The 20,161-nt window shown below is 37.6% G+C and overlaps 1 protein-coding gene across 2 annotated transcripts in view; it reads left to right on the forward strand.

The window, feature by feature from the left end:
* MBP (myelin basic protein) overlaps window positions 1-18,166 on the forward strand; it is an 87,653-nt gene extending 69,487 nt beyond the window's left edge. The window contains exons 4-8 of one of the 2 annotated variants that reach the window (XM_026843659.1): window positions 11,714-11,821; window positions 12,315-12,350; window positions 12,932-12,964; window positions 13,946-14,071; window positions 16,370-18,166. In XM_026843659.1, coding sequence (XP_026699460.1) covers window positions 11,714-11,821; window positions 12,315-12,350; window positions 12,932-12,964; window positions 13,946-14,071; window positions 16,370-16,426 — 360 coding nt within the window. In that variant the 3' untranslated portion in view covers window positions 16,427-18,166. The remainder of the gene's footprint in view (window positions 1-11,713; window positions 11,822-12,314; window positions 12,351-12,931; window positions 12,965-13,945; window positions 14,072-16,369) is intronic. The other variant, XM_026843660.1, reaches the window with a different exon arrangement.
* Window positions 18,167-20,161: the final 1,995 nt, after the last annotated feature.

The raw sequence follows: 20,161 nt of genomic DNA on the forward strand, positions 1-20,161 counted from the left end.
TGTGTGAGAGGACAGGATATCATCTGTCTTATTGCTGTTGCTGTTCAGTAAACTGCTATTTTGAAGCACTTAAATGTCTGCAAAACAGTACAGACTTACGGACAATTCTAACATTTTTTTACCTAGCAGAAGTGGTTTTTTAACAACAACTTTACCTAATGTTACAGACTCCTGACTTGCAGATCTCAGCTGTAAGCACAGAGAAGTTTTATTATCTTGGCAAAAGTCAGTCACATCGGTGACAAAGCATCTCTAGCACTATTACACACAATAATATTGATGCATGAAAATATGTTCTAGGAAGCTCTATCATAGGAGGATTTCAGTGCAGAAAATATTGAGCAAGTGGTGCAGACAGTTGTTTTGGTTACTCTTTATTTAGCCTTTGAATCAATGCCTTTTGGTTTCTTGTATCAAGGAGGGCTTGTGGTGTCATTTATTTATACACATGTATACAGGAGGAAACCTAGATGGCCGAGTCTCATTTGTGCTTCAAACCTAAATAGTTGCCACTTGCTGAATTCTGTAGTGTCAGAGTACCGATAGATGATGGTGTTCATGGATGAGCTGAAATAAAGACCCTTGACGCTTTTCTAGACTCCACTAAGTAATCAGGTCTTTGGGAAATAAGATACCATGAAAAGCACCTTAAAGGATGAATCTCAAAGTCTTGAAAGTGAAGAGTTCATAGAGCTGCACTGCTTATTTGCTTGCACTTATTTCTGATTAATTTTTGAAGCATTTCAAAGCAATTCTGCAGCTGCCTGTCTTGCAATCTTCCTTTTTCAGCCAGCCCGTGCCCCGGTGGGAGTGTGTATCTCAACTACCCACACCAGCAAGCCCTGGAATGCAAAGACAACACTTGCTCTTTGTACAGATTTAGGGCTGACATTCAAGCAAAACACATTATAAATTCTTTGTGGAGGCATTTTCATCTTGCATCCAGAGTTGAAAAGTACATTAACGAATAATATTCAGTATTGTGTACAGAAAGGTGGGGTAGGAACAAAGCGGGGACTGTTCTGTGGCCTCTTTTTCTCTGGAGCAGGTTCTCCCTTACCCTGGAATTCTGAAGTTAAATTAGAAGTGCACGGGAGTCTCATGAGAGTAAATAAAAATAGAAATACTGGAATGTACAGAAATACCCCTTCTCTTCTAAGGGGCAGCAAGTGCGTTTGCTGTTATTCCCCCAACCCCTCCCCGCCCCATTGAGATTTTGGATAACAAACTCAAGAAAAACCAGCTTGAATTTTGTACTTTTAAGAACAATTTTTAAGGTAGAATATTTCAAACAAAGCTATTGTTGTGCACAGCCTAAATTTAATTGTATTAAAGAAGAATTTTAAAGGGTGACAGAAAGAAGCTGCGGTGCAGACATTTTAAAAAGCATGCAAGACAGTAGTGTAACTATAAGTTATTTCCTTTCTAATCTTTATAGATTATTTACCTAAACATTTGTAAAGTGTATAAGGAAGTTTGTTAAAATGATCAAATCTTTCTTGTGCCTCCTAGATATTAGCCTGTATTCAACATCAGTATGTACTGAGCACTATTTTCTTTCTTTTACGCAGTTGTTGTTGTAAGCAGTTGTTGATGGTTTTGTAATTCCTTTATGATTATTTTTTTTTTTTCCTACCAAAGTTTGGATTGTGAAACAAGAACTTTTGTGTCCTGGTTTAACATTATGCATTAACGTACTAAACTTTAAAATACATTTGTGACACACATGGAACACCAAAATATTGTGAGTGGCAGTAAATAATAGGCTGAGGCCAGACTTAGTGAAAGATTAAATCGATTTTTGTTTTATATTTTGCTTCGGTTTTGTATGCAATCTTGTAACGTTCTCCTGTTGCCTGTATGAAGCCTTGCTCCTTGTATTTCTTTCCCAAGATATATGTGTTTGGGTGCAAGGAATATGGAAGGTGTACATGGGGCTTCCCCTTCCTACAGACAGATACAAGGAATGAGGAGGACTGGGCTGAAGTTCTCAAGTTGAGCAGAGCTGGGGTTTAGGATCAGCATCTCTGAAACAGTGGTTCCAAACCCACCCCAGACTTAAGCAGCTGCTGTAATGGGGATCTACAAAAAGAGTTGCGATGAACATGCACAGGCAAAAAGTTTAGGAACCACAGTTTTAAATAATGACATGGGTATATTCATATATCCGGGCATCTTTTGTCTTTTTGCACTTGAACTCTATTCACATTTCTTGTGCGAGCTTTAATGTGTACTACAGCACCATGAAGACTTTGAAAAGTAGCTAAATCAATGCTAGTCTGACTAGTATATGATGTGATTTAAGTAAATACTGTGATTTTTATTTCTAAGTCTTAGATTTCAGGGAGTGGTATTGCTTGTGATAGACTGTTTTGTAAAACTGACTGTGCAAGCAATATGCTTGTAAAACAGATGGTTTTTTTTATATATAGTTTATGGTGGTTGTAACAATAATTTTGTTTTAATCTTTTGCTTTATATGTGCTTTATGTATTCATTAAACTCTTTACATCACAAAACCAGTGTACTAATGATTTAATTTGTTTTAAGTACTTTAATCCATTAACAGAAGTTGCAACAAACTACTTCATAGTACATAATGGGGTGTCAGATAATTAAAAGAGGCTGTGTGTCTTTTCACAAAATTCAGTTAAAACAGTGTATTGGACAGAAATGAATAAAGCTTGCCTGCTCTAAGGAAATGACCACGTTTTAAAGAACTGAAGCTGCTAAATCTGGTGTGCTCACTTTATGATAATGGGAACTGCATCTAGTCTCTCTTTCCCATAGCAGGTAGTAATGAATGATGAATGACCTAAAAATTAATTTGTGTATCAGAACTGCCAGTGTGATTAAAGCTCATTTCTCTTGTATGGTGGGCCTCTGAGCATGTTAGATTTGTCTGTTTTAAAAAATAGTAATCTGTACAAAACAAGCAAGTATCAAACAGGTGAGTAGCACACAGCACATAAGGGAATGGCTTTAGGAGCCACCATTACATAGGATTGATTTTGCCACATTCATTTCACACATGTGTGACCATATACATGTTATAATTAACACAGAGCACTGGAACTGATTATCCCTTGCATTTTTAGGAAATTACAGCTTGAAGTAATTATTACAAACTGTAAGAGGAATTTGGAAGTCAGACTAGGTTAAATGCTCTGTAAGTGATGCTTAGAAGAGCAAGAACTAACTTTTGGTAAAGTATTAGTGATGCAGCTGTAGGGCAAGGTTTATTCAGAAATGGGGCAGAGTAGTTGGGGCTCGCTGATTTGTATTAGAAGTTGAAAAGAAAATCATGATTGAGTGGACAGAAGAAGCCTTTGCACTTCACCCTTTTTCTGTCTTTTATATGGTGGCTTTTTACCTTTTAAATTTAGAAATGTACTTACTTAGTAATGTGTTCAGACTAAAATACTAATTAATCAACTAAAGCATTTTAAAGATCACTGTTTCTAATCAGCCTACAGCAAAAGATTTTCATTAAACTTCTAATAGCATCTTCCATTTTTTTGCTGGAGTATTTCTAGATTCTTCTATCCAACAGTATGTAGTAATCTGTTTCAGAGGGAGCTAATAGCATGCTCTGAAGAAAAGCTCCAAGGGTTCTTTCAGGTACTTGGTGAAGTTACAACCTTGCTGATACACTTTGCCTGGGCCTCAGGGTAACAGAAGGGCAGAGCTGCAGCTGCTGGAGAGGCAGCGATGGCAGCCCTGGGGGCTTGTGGGGGGAATTACTGTTCTACAGTAATTCCTCTGTGTTAAAACTGCACAGTACCACAGCCCAGTTGAGAATAAGGTCTGGATTTGATTTTACTGTTTTATACCCAGAGGGAGTGTTTGTTTAAATGGGTGGGAGGGGGAGGCAGGAACCCCAAAACTCACATGGAGATGGTCAAATGGATGTATTCAAAATTTAGCATGAGGGTTTTCTCTACCAAAAGTTACATTTTTCTCACTGTGTTTACTTATCTGCAGATGAACCAAATTTAGAAATAACAGTTTTTAATATAAAGAAATTTCTTATGTTTGGGGTTTTTTCCATCCACCTCTATTCCTTGGAAATTAAGAAGTCCGTTATCCTTAGCACTTTCCATCCTGGAATGCCGAAATTAATGACTTTTTTTCTTCAGCTATTTTGAGATTGCACAATGGTAAACACCACCCAATAGAAAAATTGAGGTAAAAGTTAATAGCTTTTTTTCCTGAGCTTGTTTTGTACCTTCCATCAGCACATACCCATTAGCAACAATTGCTGGCTTTCATTTTGTGTGCTGATGTAAAATATCTCCCCTCCTTCCTGAAATGGTCTCCAGTTAGATATGTTCAGTTATTCATTTCATTCTAAAGTTACTTGGTTTCATTTCTGAGCTACACAAAAAATCCTCCACTGCCCTTTTCAGGTGCTTTTACCAAATTTCTTAAAAAGTAATATGAAAAATGTTTGTAAAATATACTAAAAATGTCTACTGCTGCAGACCCAAGATGAGCCTTAGCTCCGTTTCAGCTTTTTCTTATGATGCATCTACTCTTCATTTCTGATGTATCCTGCAATTAACTTCTCTTAGAAACTCTACAAGCCTTAGGTTTTGGGGGGTCCACCTCCCTCACATTTTATACTGACTACATTATTTGACATTTTACCTTGGAGTGGTAGTTTATTTCTTGGAAACAAATACTATTGCATGCCATATCTAATTATTTCATAATAGTAAACTCTCCATAAATTATGCTGATATAGGTAACAGTACTTTTAACAACCTCTACAAAAGTTTAGCTTGTCATTGTCTTACCTATTAAATGCAGAGAAAAAATAAAATTGGGCCAGTCCCTTCAAAGGTGAGAACTGATAAAATAGTTTGTAGGTGGGTGAGTGTGTGCGATCTGAGGTGAAATGTGTATTTCAAGAAAATAAGGTTTTAGTAACTTTTTTCTCATGCTGCTCAGCAGCTGTAAAGGGATAGTGTACACCTGGTATTTATATTTTTGTTTTCTAAATAATCTTCATCTTGTTTATTGTATGAGCTTCTTAACTATATGAAAATAGTAAGCAACAGGCCTTTTAAAAATTTTTACAAATTTCTGCTTTCTTCCTAATAGCCATACCCACGATGTTATGTTGTTTTTGCTGTAGCCTCACCAACAGATGCATCTCCACCAAATATGTAGTCTAGAAGTAGACATTTATCATTGTGAATAGTATTATAATCTATGATGCCTTCTATATCTTGGCCATGTGAAGTTTGTTGGTAGCAGAAGCTACCCTAGAAAATACCAGAGAATACATACTAGTCAAAATTTCTTTTTTGCTGGAATGATCATTCTCAAAAAAAAAAACCCAAAACAAACAAAACAAAACAAAACCCCAAAACCTTGTACTGGGTTTCTATAGTGGGTCATTTCAACAAGGTTTAATCCATGTCCTTGGTACCAACTTGATAAAAGAGCACAGAGGACAATGCTGAGGATGCACCAGAGACTGTGTCCAAGCAGATAAGGAACTTCCATCATAAAGAATATTTGAATCAAATTATTAATGTTAGGCAGAAAAATGCTTTGTAAATAAAAGCACCAGGTTTTGTCCCTGAAACCATTTATCAAGAATAAATTGGACATGGAGAGAAACCCAGAAGGTGTGATGGCACTAGTCTTTCACTCAGGACCCATTATGAAACAGAACTACTATCCTGAACAACTATCCTGATTATTCTTTTTTCCCCGGTAGTTCTTTCTTCTCGCCTTCTAATTTATGAACCCTAATCGTCAAGTCACTAAGGAGTAAGAGGGTTGTGGAGAAATGTGGTTCTGGATTATTAGCATTTATCTCTCTTGATGGTCAGTGTTCTCCACCGTTTCCTTCATGTCGACTTTCGTCTCATCTTCCTCAGGTTTCTCACTTGTTAGTCATCTCTAGTCTTTCCTCTTGTGTTTTTTATTCCCATCTTTCTGCTAAGAATTCTTCCCTTTTTTTGTTCATCACCTATTTCTAGACAAAGATTGTATTAACAATCTCAGCGCAGCACTGGAAGGCAGAATCTCCTTGACTCTACATCTCTCTTCCTACCAATCCTCCGTAACTTTGAGCAAGTAATTTCATTTCTGTCTTAATCTCCTCATTACTAAAAATTAACAATTACAAGGATGTGTGCTTCATCCTTTCTAAAGTGATTAGAAAAGCCTGCTGAATAAGCTTATTCATTATAATGTGACCATCAGACCAGCATGTGGAGAAGATGTCAGCATTCCCAGCGCTTTTTCTAACAGATCAGTAAATTGTAAGCAGCCTAGAACAAACACCCTCACGGAGAGCAAATCCATGCTCAGGTTGTATGTGAATGGAAAACAGAAGCAGTGACAGTAGTGTAACCCAGCTCTGGCTTAGCAGTGCATGTTTACAGTAGGTGTAGTACTACTGTCATAAGCATGAAGAAATAGCTCCTCACATTTCAGGTGTGCTGTATATTCTGTCAGTGCCTGAGGAGACACTGGGTAGCAGCACTGGAAGGTTCTGACGCAGTGTCAGCTACACCCAGGAACACAAAGCCCCGCATACAAAGCACCTCCGAATCCCGCAGCGAAGCAATTTCTGTATGCAAGCGCCTGTCACATTTCCCGTGATTGCTCTCATCAAACTGTATGTAATAAATTTTATAAAATTAGTGTATATATTCACTGAAAGGATACGTCTCAATTCCTGTTTGGAATACTGTTTTGAAATGGTACGAACTACAGAAAGTCAAACCTGGGTAGGAATTTCCTTAGAGTTTGGATTTGGTGCCCATTTCAAGGACAACGCAAAATAAACTGAGTGGCTTACAAACTACCTGGTGCTTTTCCAGTTTGCTCTTCCCACAAACCAGCACGAAGAGCATTCATCACCTAACCCTTAAAGGCTGATTTTAGTCTACCAGTATAGCTGCAGATTTCTTAGTGGAGGTTAAGCATTACATCCTGCAGGTTGTGGAACAGTTTGGTTTCCTAAGACAATCTAAATCTACTTTTCATATCTATATAAATCTGAAATTTGTAGATTTTGTATTTCTTTTAAATTCATGCACAGTGACTCATTAGGTATCTTGTGAAGACAACCCAATGGGAACCATGAAACTCAGTGAACCCATGCAAATGTCCATTGCTTTTCATTCTTACTTATGTCAAAAGATACTTACTTGGTTTGATTGCATTTTAAATCAGCTATTCCCATATTTCATATGTGTTTGGATTTTGCCATAACAGAAATGTCATACGATGTGAAATTAAAATCTAAAGAACATCACAAAGTAGGCAACAAAAATACATAATCATGATACTGAAAGGAACTGGAAAAAGATATAAATTCAGTGCTCAAAAACATCTTAGTACTGTTGCCACTAATGCATATCACCTACTGACTGGGAATTAGAGCTTTAAGTTTATACTTACGTGCATATGTGACCTAATACACTAAAAAAAAATGTCTGCTGCTCCTTAACTGCATTTTTTTTATATTTATGCATCAAATCTGAAAACAAAGTAGGACATGTAAAATACATAACTGCAATTGTGCTTATATGAAAATGAATTTAATCCCCCAAATCCTACCACATTGCAAGTCAAATGCATGTATGATCCCAAACCTGGATTATCAAACACGGTGTCCAAATGTGCAAACCAGAAGGGCCTGCTCCATTTATCAAAAACTATAAGACCCCTCTTCTATAATCTCCTGTAGAGTTACAGTACAGGTGGTAACACCCCTTAACCATTATTAAGTGCCACAGAAAGTATGAAGAGACTTGGTTAATCCTGCTGTCTTGGAACAATGAAGAGCATATACTCAGCTATCTTCACACCAATTGGAAATGTAATAGTGTTGCACAAAACCCCAAATGCAGCACATACTGAATTATGTATGGATTCTTATTACTATTGTTAGAGAAATGGCCTTTTTTTTTTTTTTTTTCCCCAACAGCTCTTTCAAAATATTAATACAGGTTGTGCTGGTAAATTTAATTAGTTTGATGTGAAAGTACATAGGTAAGACAGGGAATGCAATGCCAACGTGTAACTGCTCTTAAGACCTGTATGTTTTCTTCGATTTACATTGAAACGTACTCTCTTCTCTTGTTTTAGTGGCCAAAATATGTAAGGTGGCACAGTGAAACAATGCAACTTTCATGTCTATCACCAGAAAGCACTGCAAAGGATTCCAATACTGAAACCCTCCCCATTACAGAATAACTGTGGGTATTTTGCACCCATTTTAAAGAGTGTTCTTACTTACGTTATTAATCCTGAAAGCTATTAATTTCACAGTGAAGTTGCAAACAGCCTCTGTGTCATCAGATCTCCCAGATACTGCTTAAACTTCCAGTACTGGCAAACATTTGCTAATTAAGATTATTCAGATTAAGCGATCTTTCCTTTTTGGCTTTCTTGAATGTACACCAGAGTCGATTTTGTAGGGATCCTTTATTAAGGTCAAACAAAAAGTAAACTGAGAACAGTGAAAACTGAGTGTTCTCTTCTGTCCTATTTTTTGGAAGGAAAGACTGCTCACAACTACAAACGTTTCAGATTTTTTTTTTTTTTTTTTTTTTTTTTTTAGGCATTTGTTTTCAAAGTACCCCAGGGCTCTGAATTCAAGATGACACTTTGCGTGTACATTTCATAATATATAGATGTGGAAGCCAAGCTTGCTTTTTACTGGCAATGCTCCTAAGACTGAAATTCATGATGATGTTGCAAGAGGTGTGGGGAGAGCTCGCTGCAGCTGCCGGGTGATAGAGACTCGTCACTAAAGAAACGAGTAAATGTCACCCGTTCCTAAAACACGGTTGCTCGGCTGTATTCCTATTAGATTTTAAGGTTAATGTTTTGTTTTGGTTTGTTCTTTTCCCAAGCACTTGAAGCATATTTAAAGATAAATGGTGGTCTTCTGAATGTATTGGTGAAATGTGCAGTGACTAGATGAGGTCCTTCAAAAAAGTCCAATTATAAACCACCACCTCAGTAGCCCATCCTAGCAGGATAAACCAGAGTTGTTTTCTCTTTCATTCAGCAAAGAATTGCCTGAATCCATTAAAATTTAACTTTTAATACCATAGATAATCAGTTGTTACTCTTCTGAGGGAAATTATTTTCATAAAGCATGAATGTGAGCAATGTCAGGAAAAAAAAGCCACTGGTTTTGTGCTCGCCCGTAGGAGTCCAAAAGAACAAGCTGCAGGTGAAAGAGTGATTCTAACAATAAATTAAAGGGAACATGTAATTAACTGCCACAAATTGAGAATAATATGGAATATTCTGACCACAGATGAAGCTTGCTGATGATAATATGGAAGGAAAGCACTTCATTTGTAACACTGGCAAAATCATGGTATTAAATTCATACAGAGCCATCATTAAAAATGGCTTCAGACTTGCTACTACCTGCTAAGCTTTAAAAGGGGACCCAGTCAAAGACTGTGCTGGCATTTGGCACCACAGGCAGAAGAAAATTTGTTTGTGTTACATGATAACCTTTTCAGTAATAAAATTATTAGCATCTAGTAATAGATCAGAACGTGCAGTTCAGGAACTCAACCTCATCTAAACTGTAAAAAATGATCACTCCAGCTTTTCTGGTAGCAAGCCATCACCTGCTGCAGAGTTGCAGGCTGCATGCAATCAAATCTGATTTTGAAGTTTTCTTCACGTACTGCAATAGTTTTGCAGCTAGATGGCAAACCCCTTCCTGCTGCTAAAGACGGGCGTTCGGATCTGCAACACCACAGTATTTATCACGGTACCTATCCCAAAGACAAGGCATCCAGCTGGTTCCAGAGGCAAAGCAGTGCTTCATTTCAACACAGAGTAAAAAGTCAAACACCTGGCTGAAGGAACCTGTTCCAAATACATGTTGATACCTTACTGGCTCCCTCTTCCTAATCATGGCAGCAGAGAATATTTTGGCAGCCCTGGAACTAGTGACAGAGTAGAACCTGTTGCAGAAGTATAAGCTGGACTGACTGCCTGACACGACAGAAATCACGCAGATACAGTAAAATTCAGGAAATCCTGTTTTTTAAAGAGTAAATCTCTACAAAACATTGGCATGCAAAAAATGATGCTGATAAATACCAGCTGAACTTCTCTTCATTGGTTCATTTTTTATCCTAAGGAAATTAATCTTCTAAACAGAATTTCATTTCTCTTCAGAATTATGTAACTTAAAAGGCTACTCATGAAGGTGGATACTTCATCTCATTTTGCACGATCCAACATAATATAAATCAATTTAATTCACATAAGATCACAAGATCTGACACCAATCACTTCAAAATAAAACTTCTGTGAAGCAGCTTTGAGCACACTAGATGGTTTCAGGGGACCATTATTCAGGAGTCTTAGAACATGGAAATCTCTGTGCGGCCATTTTCAGTAGTAATAGATTGAGGCAGTCGGGGTCATTCTGAAAGCTACTGATGACATTTCACTCAAAGTGCAAAAAGACTCTTCAAACCTTTGAAAATCCGTTCTACAGATATTAACTTATTTCTCAAAAATCACCAAACCGCTCATGAGTCAGGAGTCCCACCAATCAAACTCCAACAATCAGACTAAACTTTTTCTCTGCAAGCTGATCAATGTTTTCTGTATGTGATAAAAGCAAAGTATATTTTAAATAACTATTCATACTGTTCTACAGTCAAATGTTCACTCAGTATGTACTAATAGGGAAGCCCTTACGCAAGCTACTTGTCTCACTATGGATTTCCATTTCATCTTTAGGGGCCAACGAAAATTTTTAGTCCACATGATGCTTATAATGTCACTGTATTCTCGAGGGATTCATTACACTAAGAGAACCATTGCAGCACCGTTATTACATTCGTTCTCTCCTACCTTCTTTGTTCCCCACTGCACATACTTCAGATCTGTCGCATTGAACATGAAGCCTTGTGCCTCTACATTTGCAGTCATAGGCAGATGTCTGTAATTGGGTCAGTCTTACGTAACAGTTCTTTTTTAAACTTTGTCATACTGCATCCAGATAGCAGTAACTACACTGCATTTTTGACACTATTTTCACCACAACAGATTCATCACACTCTAAGTACCAGTCAAGTTATTCACTCTTCACAATGTGTTAATTTTGTAATTTATTTTACCTTTGCTTACTGAACTTCTTTCTGTATTACTCAGGAAGTCCTACTGCAAATAGAAAGTATAGTCAGTCTCATTTCATTCCCTCAGTCTAAAAATAACATTGCTCTTGCAGATCATCGGTGTTAGGTAGTCTTTGGGAACTGAGAAATGATACATGATCCATTACTGCTGTCACATGAAGAATGGCCCAACAGCATTTTAAGGTTTTCTCCATTTCAGGTTTCATTTCTAAAATTACATTCTACGATCCTACTTACGAAAAAGGAAAATTACAAGGCTTCTGTTATCAGAACTTTCCAATAACAGGTTCAATTCCACACTGGGCTGTACTATTAAAACACGTATACCCATATATATATATATGCACAACATATGTCTATATACATGCTCTATATTTGCCATTGTATTAAAAAATTGTTCCTTCACAGCACTAACAACTGTAGGTTGCAATCTCTGTAGATTTCCAAGGCATTTTTCTCTTCTTTCTGTTCCTGGTGAAAATTACTCTTCTCTTCATACAGTCGGCGATTATCTTTCCTTCCTGGCTGACTTGGCAATATGCCTATTCTGCTTTTCAGGATATACATGCAGCCAGGGCTAGCCACCACGTAGGGTCCATCCCCCAGAGATCTCAGCATGGCCGGCCTGGTGACGACAACCCTGTAGTCCACTTCTTCAAGAACATTGTAAGTCTTCTCTCATTATGTACTGAAATGAAATATTTTCTTTCTGATCCATCAGTAATCAAATACTCCCCAATCATGAGCCATTATTTTGAGCCTTGTGACTTGTCCTATGCCTTTGAGCTCATCATGCCATTCAAATATAAAAATAATTTTTACCTGGAAACACAAACAATACTGAAATGCTAAAAAAAAAAAAAAAAAAAAAAAAAAAGGGGGATAGTCAAATTTCAGCAACAACCATTACAAATATACAGCTTCACCATTGACAGGTTTTGTCCTTGTGTCTTTGGCAGTATTAAGAAAGGTTTCTGTTTAAAAATAGACAAAAATCTGCTGTGTTCTAGGCAAAGCCTAAGACGGTAGAGGAGCTTCTCAGTGCAAGTACTTAGATAGCACTCAATCCTACGAACTCATAGATAATATGCAAAAGGATTGATGATTCCCTACATGTATTTTTGCCTTGGTTTTACAACTTTTTTGTATTGGTTTTTAGGTCTCACCCCGTACACCTCCCCCAATGCAAGCAAAGGTAAGTGTTTCTAGGGGCTCAAGCAATGTCCGAGATCTTTTCTGGGCTAATTTACACCAATTCAACTGCTAGCCTGATTAATTTTCTTTAATGGCACTAAGTAAAACCTGGAGTTATCATTGGAGTATTTAAAGCAAGGGACTAAGACAGAAAAGCCATGGTTCTATTCCTCATGCACTTCCTGACTTGCTGCATGACAAATTAAAGCCACTCGCAGGAATTTTATATTGCATTTATGTTGTGATTGCTTTCTGTAATAAACCAATAATAGCTAAAGCTTTCAAACAAACCTCACTCACCAGGAACTGTCCTTACATTAACTAAGCTCAGCTGGTTTCTAAAGTACATAATACTGACAAACCATGGCTGGTGAAGTCAGATCTTGTAATTATAACAAAGAATTTTGCCTTTTTTGTTTCATGGAATGACTGTAATAATTGTTATATTCAATTCCTGCCTCATTATATGGCCAGTATTTCATACTTTTTATGGCATTTTCATCTTCTTCTGTGTATGGTACACCCAGACACTACGTTCCATAGTGATCATCATGTCATTGTCTCTATTTTTTGCATGTACAGGGAAGAGGATTATCCCTCACCAGATTTAGCTGGGTAGGTGATGAATGTGCTTTCAATAACAGTCACTTTATTTACCAGGCCAAAGCATATCTTGCTCCATTGCCTCAAGCTACTGCAGCAACGTGATAATTTTGTTTTGTCTCTATTTTGCTATTTTGCTTGTCCTGTTGACTTTCCTCCCTTCTCCCACAGCACTTTAAGATGGCACTTTTGTTGCTTGCTCTTATCCAGCAACTTGACAGCCTTGCAGTGATAATTTTCTTTTGCTTTAGCACAAAAAGGGACCAAAATCCACTGCATGGCAAAGCTCTCTTTCCTTAAAGACTCCTGGAAGACTCATCTGTTGCATTTTTCTTTTCCTGGGAAGGACAAAAATGGGATGGAGGGCTGGGATGAGATGGGGACTTATTCCACAGTTCCAATTGCTCTTATAAAGTCTGTAAAACTAACACTGTCACTAATTCAAGATTATTATCCCACCTTTCCTTGCAAGCCCTTTCAGTAAGAAGTGATCTGCCTAAACAGTTATTAGACAAGTTCTTCCCACAGTTAACTCACAACTAATTAAATTCTACTTCTCTACCACAGGTCTGACTTAATATGAGATGGACATGTTAAATTACTTGCATTTTAAGACAAAATATTAAAGCCTTCAAGACATTAAGCATTTCTTTCACTATCAGAAGAACACAAATTAGTTGACATGTTTGACATCTTAGAACTGGTGACACTGAAACATTTTAAGTTTCATCACACAGGTTAACCTTCTGAGTACCCATTTTTTGATTATTAATTCATCTCTTACAGATTGGTGCTTCCCTCAGATTTGAGTATATTCAGATAATTCCCTAACATTTTTCTTCATCCTTGTTTATTACATAAAATATTATTTTATTTCAACACCTCTATATTTTTCATTTGAGTATTACATGTCAGTGATCACAAAGATTACAACGTGCATATAGTAATGTGAATGTGATAATTTGCAATATATATGAACATTTTTCTTTGCAGGGTGGTGAAGGACACAAGCCAGGATATGGAGGAAGCGGAAAATTCTATGAGCATAAATCTGCTCACAAGGGACATAAGGGATCCTATCATGAGGGCCAGGGCACTCTTTCCAAAATCTTTAAACTGGTAAAGTACAATTGAACTTACTCTAAGTACAAAAAATTGAGTCCAGGAAAAAGAGAAGCCAAACCTCTTCAGAACCTGCCATGATTGAAACAACCACATTTCCTTAAAGCTTCTGAAGGAATTAGATTTGCATGGACAAAACAGAATGTTATCTCATGGCCTAGTAACTACTTACATGATAGAAAACAAAGGTAAAAATACAGAGTTACCATCAGGAAAGAAGGTAAGTCCACAGAGTCCCACAAAGACCCACATCAGGATCTGTTGTTACTGAAGTCACAAATGATCTGGAAAACAAGATGAATGAGATGACACAGCTTGCTGCTGCTGCCAAATTATTCAGAATACTGAAAATGAAAGAAAACTGGTAAGATGCAGAACGGTAGTATAGGGCAGTGTTGGACATGTATTTGGCTGAGATGTAATAATACCTTGAAGAGTCCCTTGCTCCCACCTCAGGTGGGAGAGCTCATATAATACATCAGTACAAGAAGCTGCGACACCACATGGTAAGGTAAACTAGAAAACTGTCATATGAAAAATAAACATTTGGTTAATCACCTGGTTCAATTCACCATTTGGAGTCAGAGCACAGCCCCACCAACACAGATAATAAATGAAAACAGAACAGGAAAACAAGTCAGTTGTGAGGATTTTTCACGTTCCATGTCAGCAAAAAGACACATGAAGAGCACATCATATGCACTGGCAGCTACTTTAACTAAGACTGCTTTTCCTCAAAGATAGTGAAGGATTCACTCATAACAGATCACCAAGTATACTAGTCACACATGAAGAATGCAATCAGTAGTGATCTTAACTTCAAGACAGAAGATCTCAGATCCCATTAGCAGAGCTCATCATCTCAGACTCTTACTGCTTATAACTGCACCTTTCCTTTACCAAAATACATTTCTTGTCTCTTACATGGTTTAGGGTACGTTATCTTTCATTGTAGAACTGTTTTTCAAACATATACAGCAGCAAATCACAGCTTGAAAACTTCAAGGACATAGTGAGAATTGTTATGTTGCAATTTAAGAAAAGGAATGAGCTCTTCAGAGGCCCGGGTAAAAACCTGACATTTACCTTTTAATTTTCACTTGTAGCTTTTTAGTGTAGTTCACATACATCAAGAATACCGTGGCTATAGAATGACATTATTTGTAAAATTTCTTTTGAACATCTGAAAATATCTGATAATAATTTCTCTCAAAACTTAACAATCTCTTTTTTACATAACGATCACAACTGTTTAGCTTGGATTTATACATATCTGATGATATACATATAACAGATCCACTTTTTAGATAACCTCTCTCTGAGCCATTGTAACTTTTGGAACTCATATCAGAGTTTTATTAAGGACCATTTGATTTAGACCCATTATTTATAGCAGGAGGCATTAATAGCTCTTTCTATAGATTTACTTTGAAAGAAGCCAAGTATCTAGTGGATTACACTAAATCTTCCTTGAAACAGTTCCGTAAAACTAAGGAGGGAGCACTGAAAGATCAGAAAAATAGAAAGAAAACATGTATGCTTAATTTTTTTTAAGTAAACAGTTCAGTCATCAGCTGATTGCAGTAACAATTCCCACACTATCTCACATTTGTGGTCCTAGCCTATCATTCAAGGTTTGCCTAGAAAGTTGCTAAAGCCTTGGGAAAAGATACCCAGTTAGCCTAATCTTTAAATCTGTAAAAATAGGCCAGGTTTCAGCCTGTTATATTTCTTAGTTTTTTCCTGTATTGGCATCTGAGCTTTCCATACAAGACTGATGTTGACACAATCATATTAACAATTTACCCTAATAGATATGACAGAATGATTACATTTCAGTTCTTTTGGCTGTGAGATTATCACAGTTTGTTTGCAAGGTTTGCAGTTTTTGGTTTTGGTATTATTCTTTTTTTTTTTTTTTTAAGTGTACAAACAGATCAGGGGTAGCCATAAAAATGAAAATTTCCAGAATGTGCAAGTAAGTAAACTGCTTTCAGTAGGAAGGCCTGAATAAAAACATGCAAACATGCACCTACAAATAATTCAGGAGAGACTGTCTAGCCCCGTATGAGGGATTTAACGAAGAGTAAATTAATCCTCTGTGAAAATATATGAAAAGCATCATCTCTTTGAAGTGAAAATTCCAGTAACATTCAGCCATATGCTAGAGGCCACTGCAAGCCATTTTCATTAGCTAATATTTAAAATTCTGTGGCACTACAGACTGTTTTTCAATTCATAGCCCCAAATATACAGTACCTTTTAATTAACTTACCTCTGTTCTTCCCTCCACAGGGAGGCTCTGGGTCCCGACCTGGATCACGGTCTGGTTCACCAGTTGCTAGGCGCTGAAGCTCTAAGATGCCATCCAAGGATCACGTACTCTGCTTCATAATGTAACTGCCTTAAAATTAGTAACAACTGCAACAATTACCTAGGTAGATGCAATCCATTACTTAATGCCAATTAGGTTTTGCATGCAGTAGATTATACAAACTTCTATTGGCAATCCCTGACCAACAGTTGAATGAAAGGAACACAAAAAGTAGCTTTACTAGATGTTTTCCTTATTTTATGTAAAGTAACATGATCTCTGACTTTACTCATTCTTCTTGAGGATGCCCTAACTGTATGCTGGACTTTATTTCTCCCAAGCACCTAATTTGAGCTCAAATCTCCTGGTTTCGTTTTAGTGAACATCAGAATTACAAATAAAGAACTAATGTCTTGGATACTGAGCACTGCTGTTGATGAATTTCTGAGACACTGCTGTAAAAAAAAAAAAAAAAATCTACCATGTGCAGAAGTCGTAAGGACTGTTTATCCAAATACTTTTTTTTTGATTTGGGTTTTTTTTGTTTTGTTTTAATCTTCCTTCTCTCACTCACAGAATAATTTATTTTCATAACAGGATTAGGCAGTCATGGAAAGGTTTACCAAACATTGGGAGTTCAAGGTATGTGAAACGTGGGAGGGGGCAGATGTTGTAGAATCAATATGATGTGGAGCAATAGTAATAAGGAAATTCTTTTCATATCATTTATTGCTCATCACATCCAAACCATTAGAATTGAGCAGATGAGGGAGAGAAAGAGGATTTCAAATTTGAGTTAGACTAATGTTAAGAAACAAGGGATATTCCCAGAGAAAAAACATCTAAGATTGCACAAGTGACCACTGGACATCACTGGTGCTTCACACAAGTTCTGCTGCAATAGCATTAACTTCGCAGTACAATAAGTAAGTAAATATATAAACAAATAAGTCTAATTTCTGAAAGAGAGCCCTTCAGTACTGGTATCTCAGATAGTCCTGCACATCTAGCATTAGAATTTCAAATCTTTCTCTTGGCATTGCAGCAGTGTTATATTTGATTGGCTCATCTTTTGCCTGAGTAACATCTGGATGCTTGTTAAGGGCGGTGCACCAAAGCAAACTCATAGTAAACTGCTGTGAACATTTAACTGTTGTACTGTAGTTGCCTTATAGAAATAAATTGTAGCTGAGTTAGATTTAGATATTAATTGTTCACAAATTACTAAAATGAATGTGTGGCAATGGTATGTCCAACCACACTTAGGGAAATAAAAAGCTCTTCGGAATTGCACTGGTTTATTAAACTTACAATTTCTTCAAGATGTCATTTAAGTGTCTGATTAATTAGTTTATTTTTTTAGTTTTAGCCTATGCATTTGTAGACTACAGTTAATGCTTCCCAGGTTGAAAATGCATTCCTAATAAGTGCCCAGTAAAAGTTACCTATAAATATGTTTGTTAGTTGCATTTCACATCTAAATCTATTATTGCAAGTTTAAATCAGTGTCCATTAATATGAAGCACTGAAAGATGAGAGGATAGAAAATACATAGAGACTAAAGAAAACAAAACAACCAAAATTATTAAGCATACACACACATATTACATCTTCTATTACCTACACTGGTTGCTATGTGTATTTTTCTATTGTAGCTTCATTCAGATGTATACTCTGCAATGTAATAGTTGATTTAATTTGAATATGTATTGTTCTTATAGGAACACAGCTTTTAAAAATATTCATTATTGAAATAAAGTAATCAACTTGAAATGAAACTTGGACCAGCTTTGTCTTTTAAAAGAGAAAATTATAAAATTCTGTGGGGTTTTTTTTCCACAATTTATGAATAATGTTCAGATACTAGAAAATGACACATTGGGACCCAGGACCCAGTTGCCTGCACACAGGCTTCTAGTGACATTGCTGGTGACTCAGCACAGCCCACGAGGCTCACAATGTGATAGGGGATTTATGGGAGGCCAGTACCTTTGTGGAGCAGCAGCTAAAGGCCAGAGGGATATTGCAACGCATAAAATGCTTATGTACAGGCAGTGAAATCCCACCCTTCGTAAACAAGTATAGCACAAAGTATCTTTCACGTGCTCTGTACAAAGAAATCAAGTTGGTTTTTAATGCAGCCTTCAAAAATGGTAAAGAATATTTAAGGAAAAAAAAAATTGAGAAATGTATCTTTCAAAACACTGCACTGTAGAGCTATAGAACTTATCCAAAATGTCTTCCTTGCCTTCACCACTCTGCTTTCCCCTCAGTCACCTTTTCCATAAGCTGGAAGTGGCTTTTTTGGATTTAATTCCTATAGAAGAAAAGGTACGGTACTTTAAAGCATCATTATCAACACAAGTCTCAAAAGAGATTAAAACTTAGACTGAAATTTATTCCTATAATTACTCACTAGTAGTTTTGCTGAAAAATAGTTTAAATGGCTTTTTGATTTCTAAGCAAAGGATTTTTCCTGAAACAAAAATGCACAACCAGTACTAGGAGTGTGTCATTGCTTAAACTGAAGGAATGGACATAAACCAAAATGAAATAAACCAAAATAAATACTTGAGCAGACACAAGCCAAAAAGCCCCAGACTAGCATAAGCCTACTACTGCATTAAACCAGAAAGAACAGACATTCCTAAGCACTATTCACTTATCCACTGTGAAATGTGACTCTTGCATTTCATAGACTTCATAGAATGGTTTGGGTTGGAAGGGATCTTAAAAACCATCTAGTTTCACCTCCCCTGCCATGGGCAGGGACACCTTCCACGAGGCCAGGTTGCTCAAAGCCCCGTCCAACCTGGCCTTGAACACTGCCAGGGAGGGGGCAGCCAGAACTTCTATGGGCAACCTGTGCCAGTGTCTCACCACCCTCACAGGAAAGAATTTCTTCCTTTTGTCTCATCTAAATCTACCCTCTTTCAGTTTAAAACTGTTACTCCTTGTCCTGTCACTACACTCCCTGATAAAGAGTCCCTCCCCACCTTCCCCATGGGCCCCCTTTAAGCACTGGAAGGCTGCCATAAGGTCTCCCAGGAGCTTTCTCTCTCCAGGCCGAACAACCCCAACTCTCTCGGCCTGTCCTCATAAGGAAGGTGCTCCAGCACACTGATCATCTCTGTGGCCTCCTCTGGACCCACTCAAGCAGGTCCGTGTCTTTCTTACACTGAGGGTCCCAGAGCTGGACACAGCGCTACAGGTGGGGTCTCACAAGAGTGGAGTAGAGGGGGACAATCCCAATCCCCTCCCTGGACCTGCTGGCCACACTTCTGATGCAGCCCAGGATACAATTGGCTTTCTGGGCTGGGAGTGCACATTGCTGGCTCATAGTCAGTTTTCCATCTGCTAACAGCCCCAAGCCCTTCTCTGCAGGGGCTGCTCATCATCCACTCATCACTCAGCCTGGATTTAGGATAACCTTGACACATGTGCAGGGCTTTCCCTTGGCCTTGTTGAACTTCATGAGGTTTGCACCGACCCACCTCTCCAGCCTGTTCATGTCCCTCTGGATGGCCATCCCTTTCCTCTAGCATGTGAACCAGACCACACAGCTTGGTGATGTTCACAAACTTGCTGAGGGTGCACTCAATCCCACTGTCCATGTCACCAACAAAGATGTTAAACAGCACTGCTCCCAACACCAACCCCTGAGGAATGCCACTCGTCACTGCTGACCACTTGGACATCGAGCTGTTGACCACAACTCTTTGTGACCACCCAACCAATTCCTTACCCACTAAGTGGTCCATCTATCAAATCCA

The sequence above is a fragment of the Athene cunicularia genome (genome assembly GCF_003259725.1).
Source record: "Athene cunicularia isolate RWA chromosome 2 unlocalized genomic scaffold, athCun1 chr2_part1, whole genome shotgun sequence".
Taxonomy (NCBI): domain Eukaryota; kingdom Metazoa; phylum Chordata; class Aves; order Strigiformes; family Strigidae; genus Athene; species Athene cunicularia.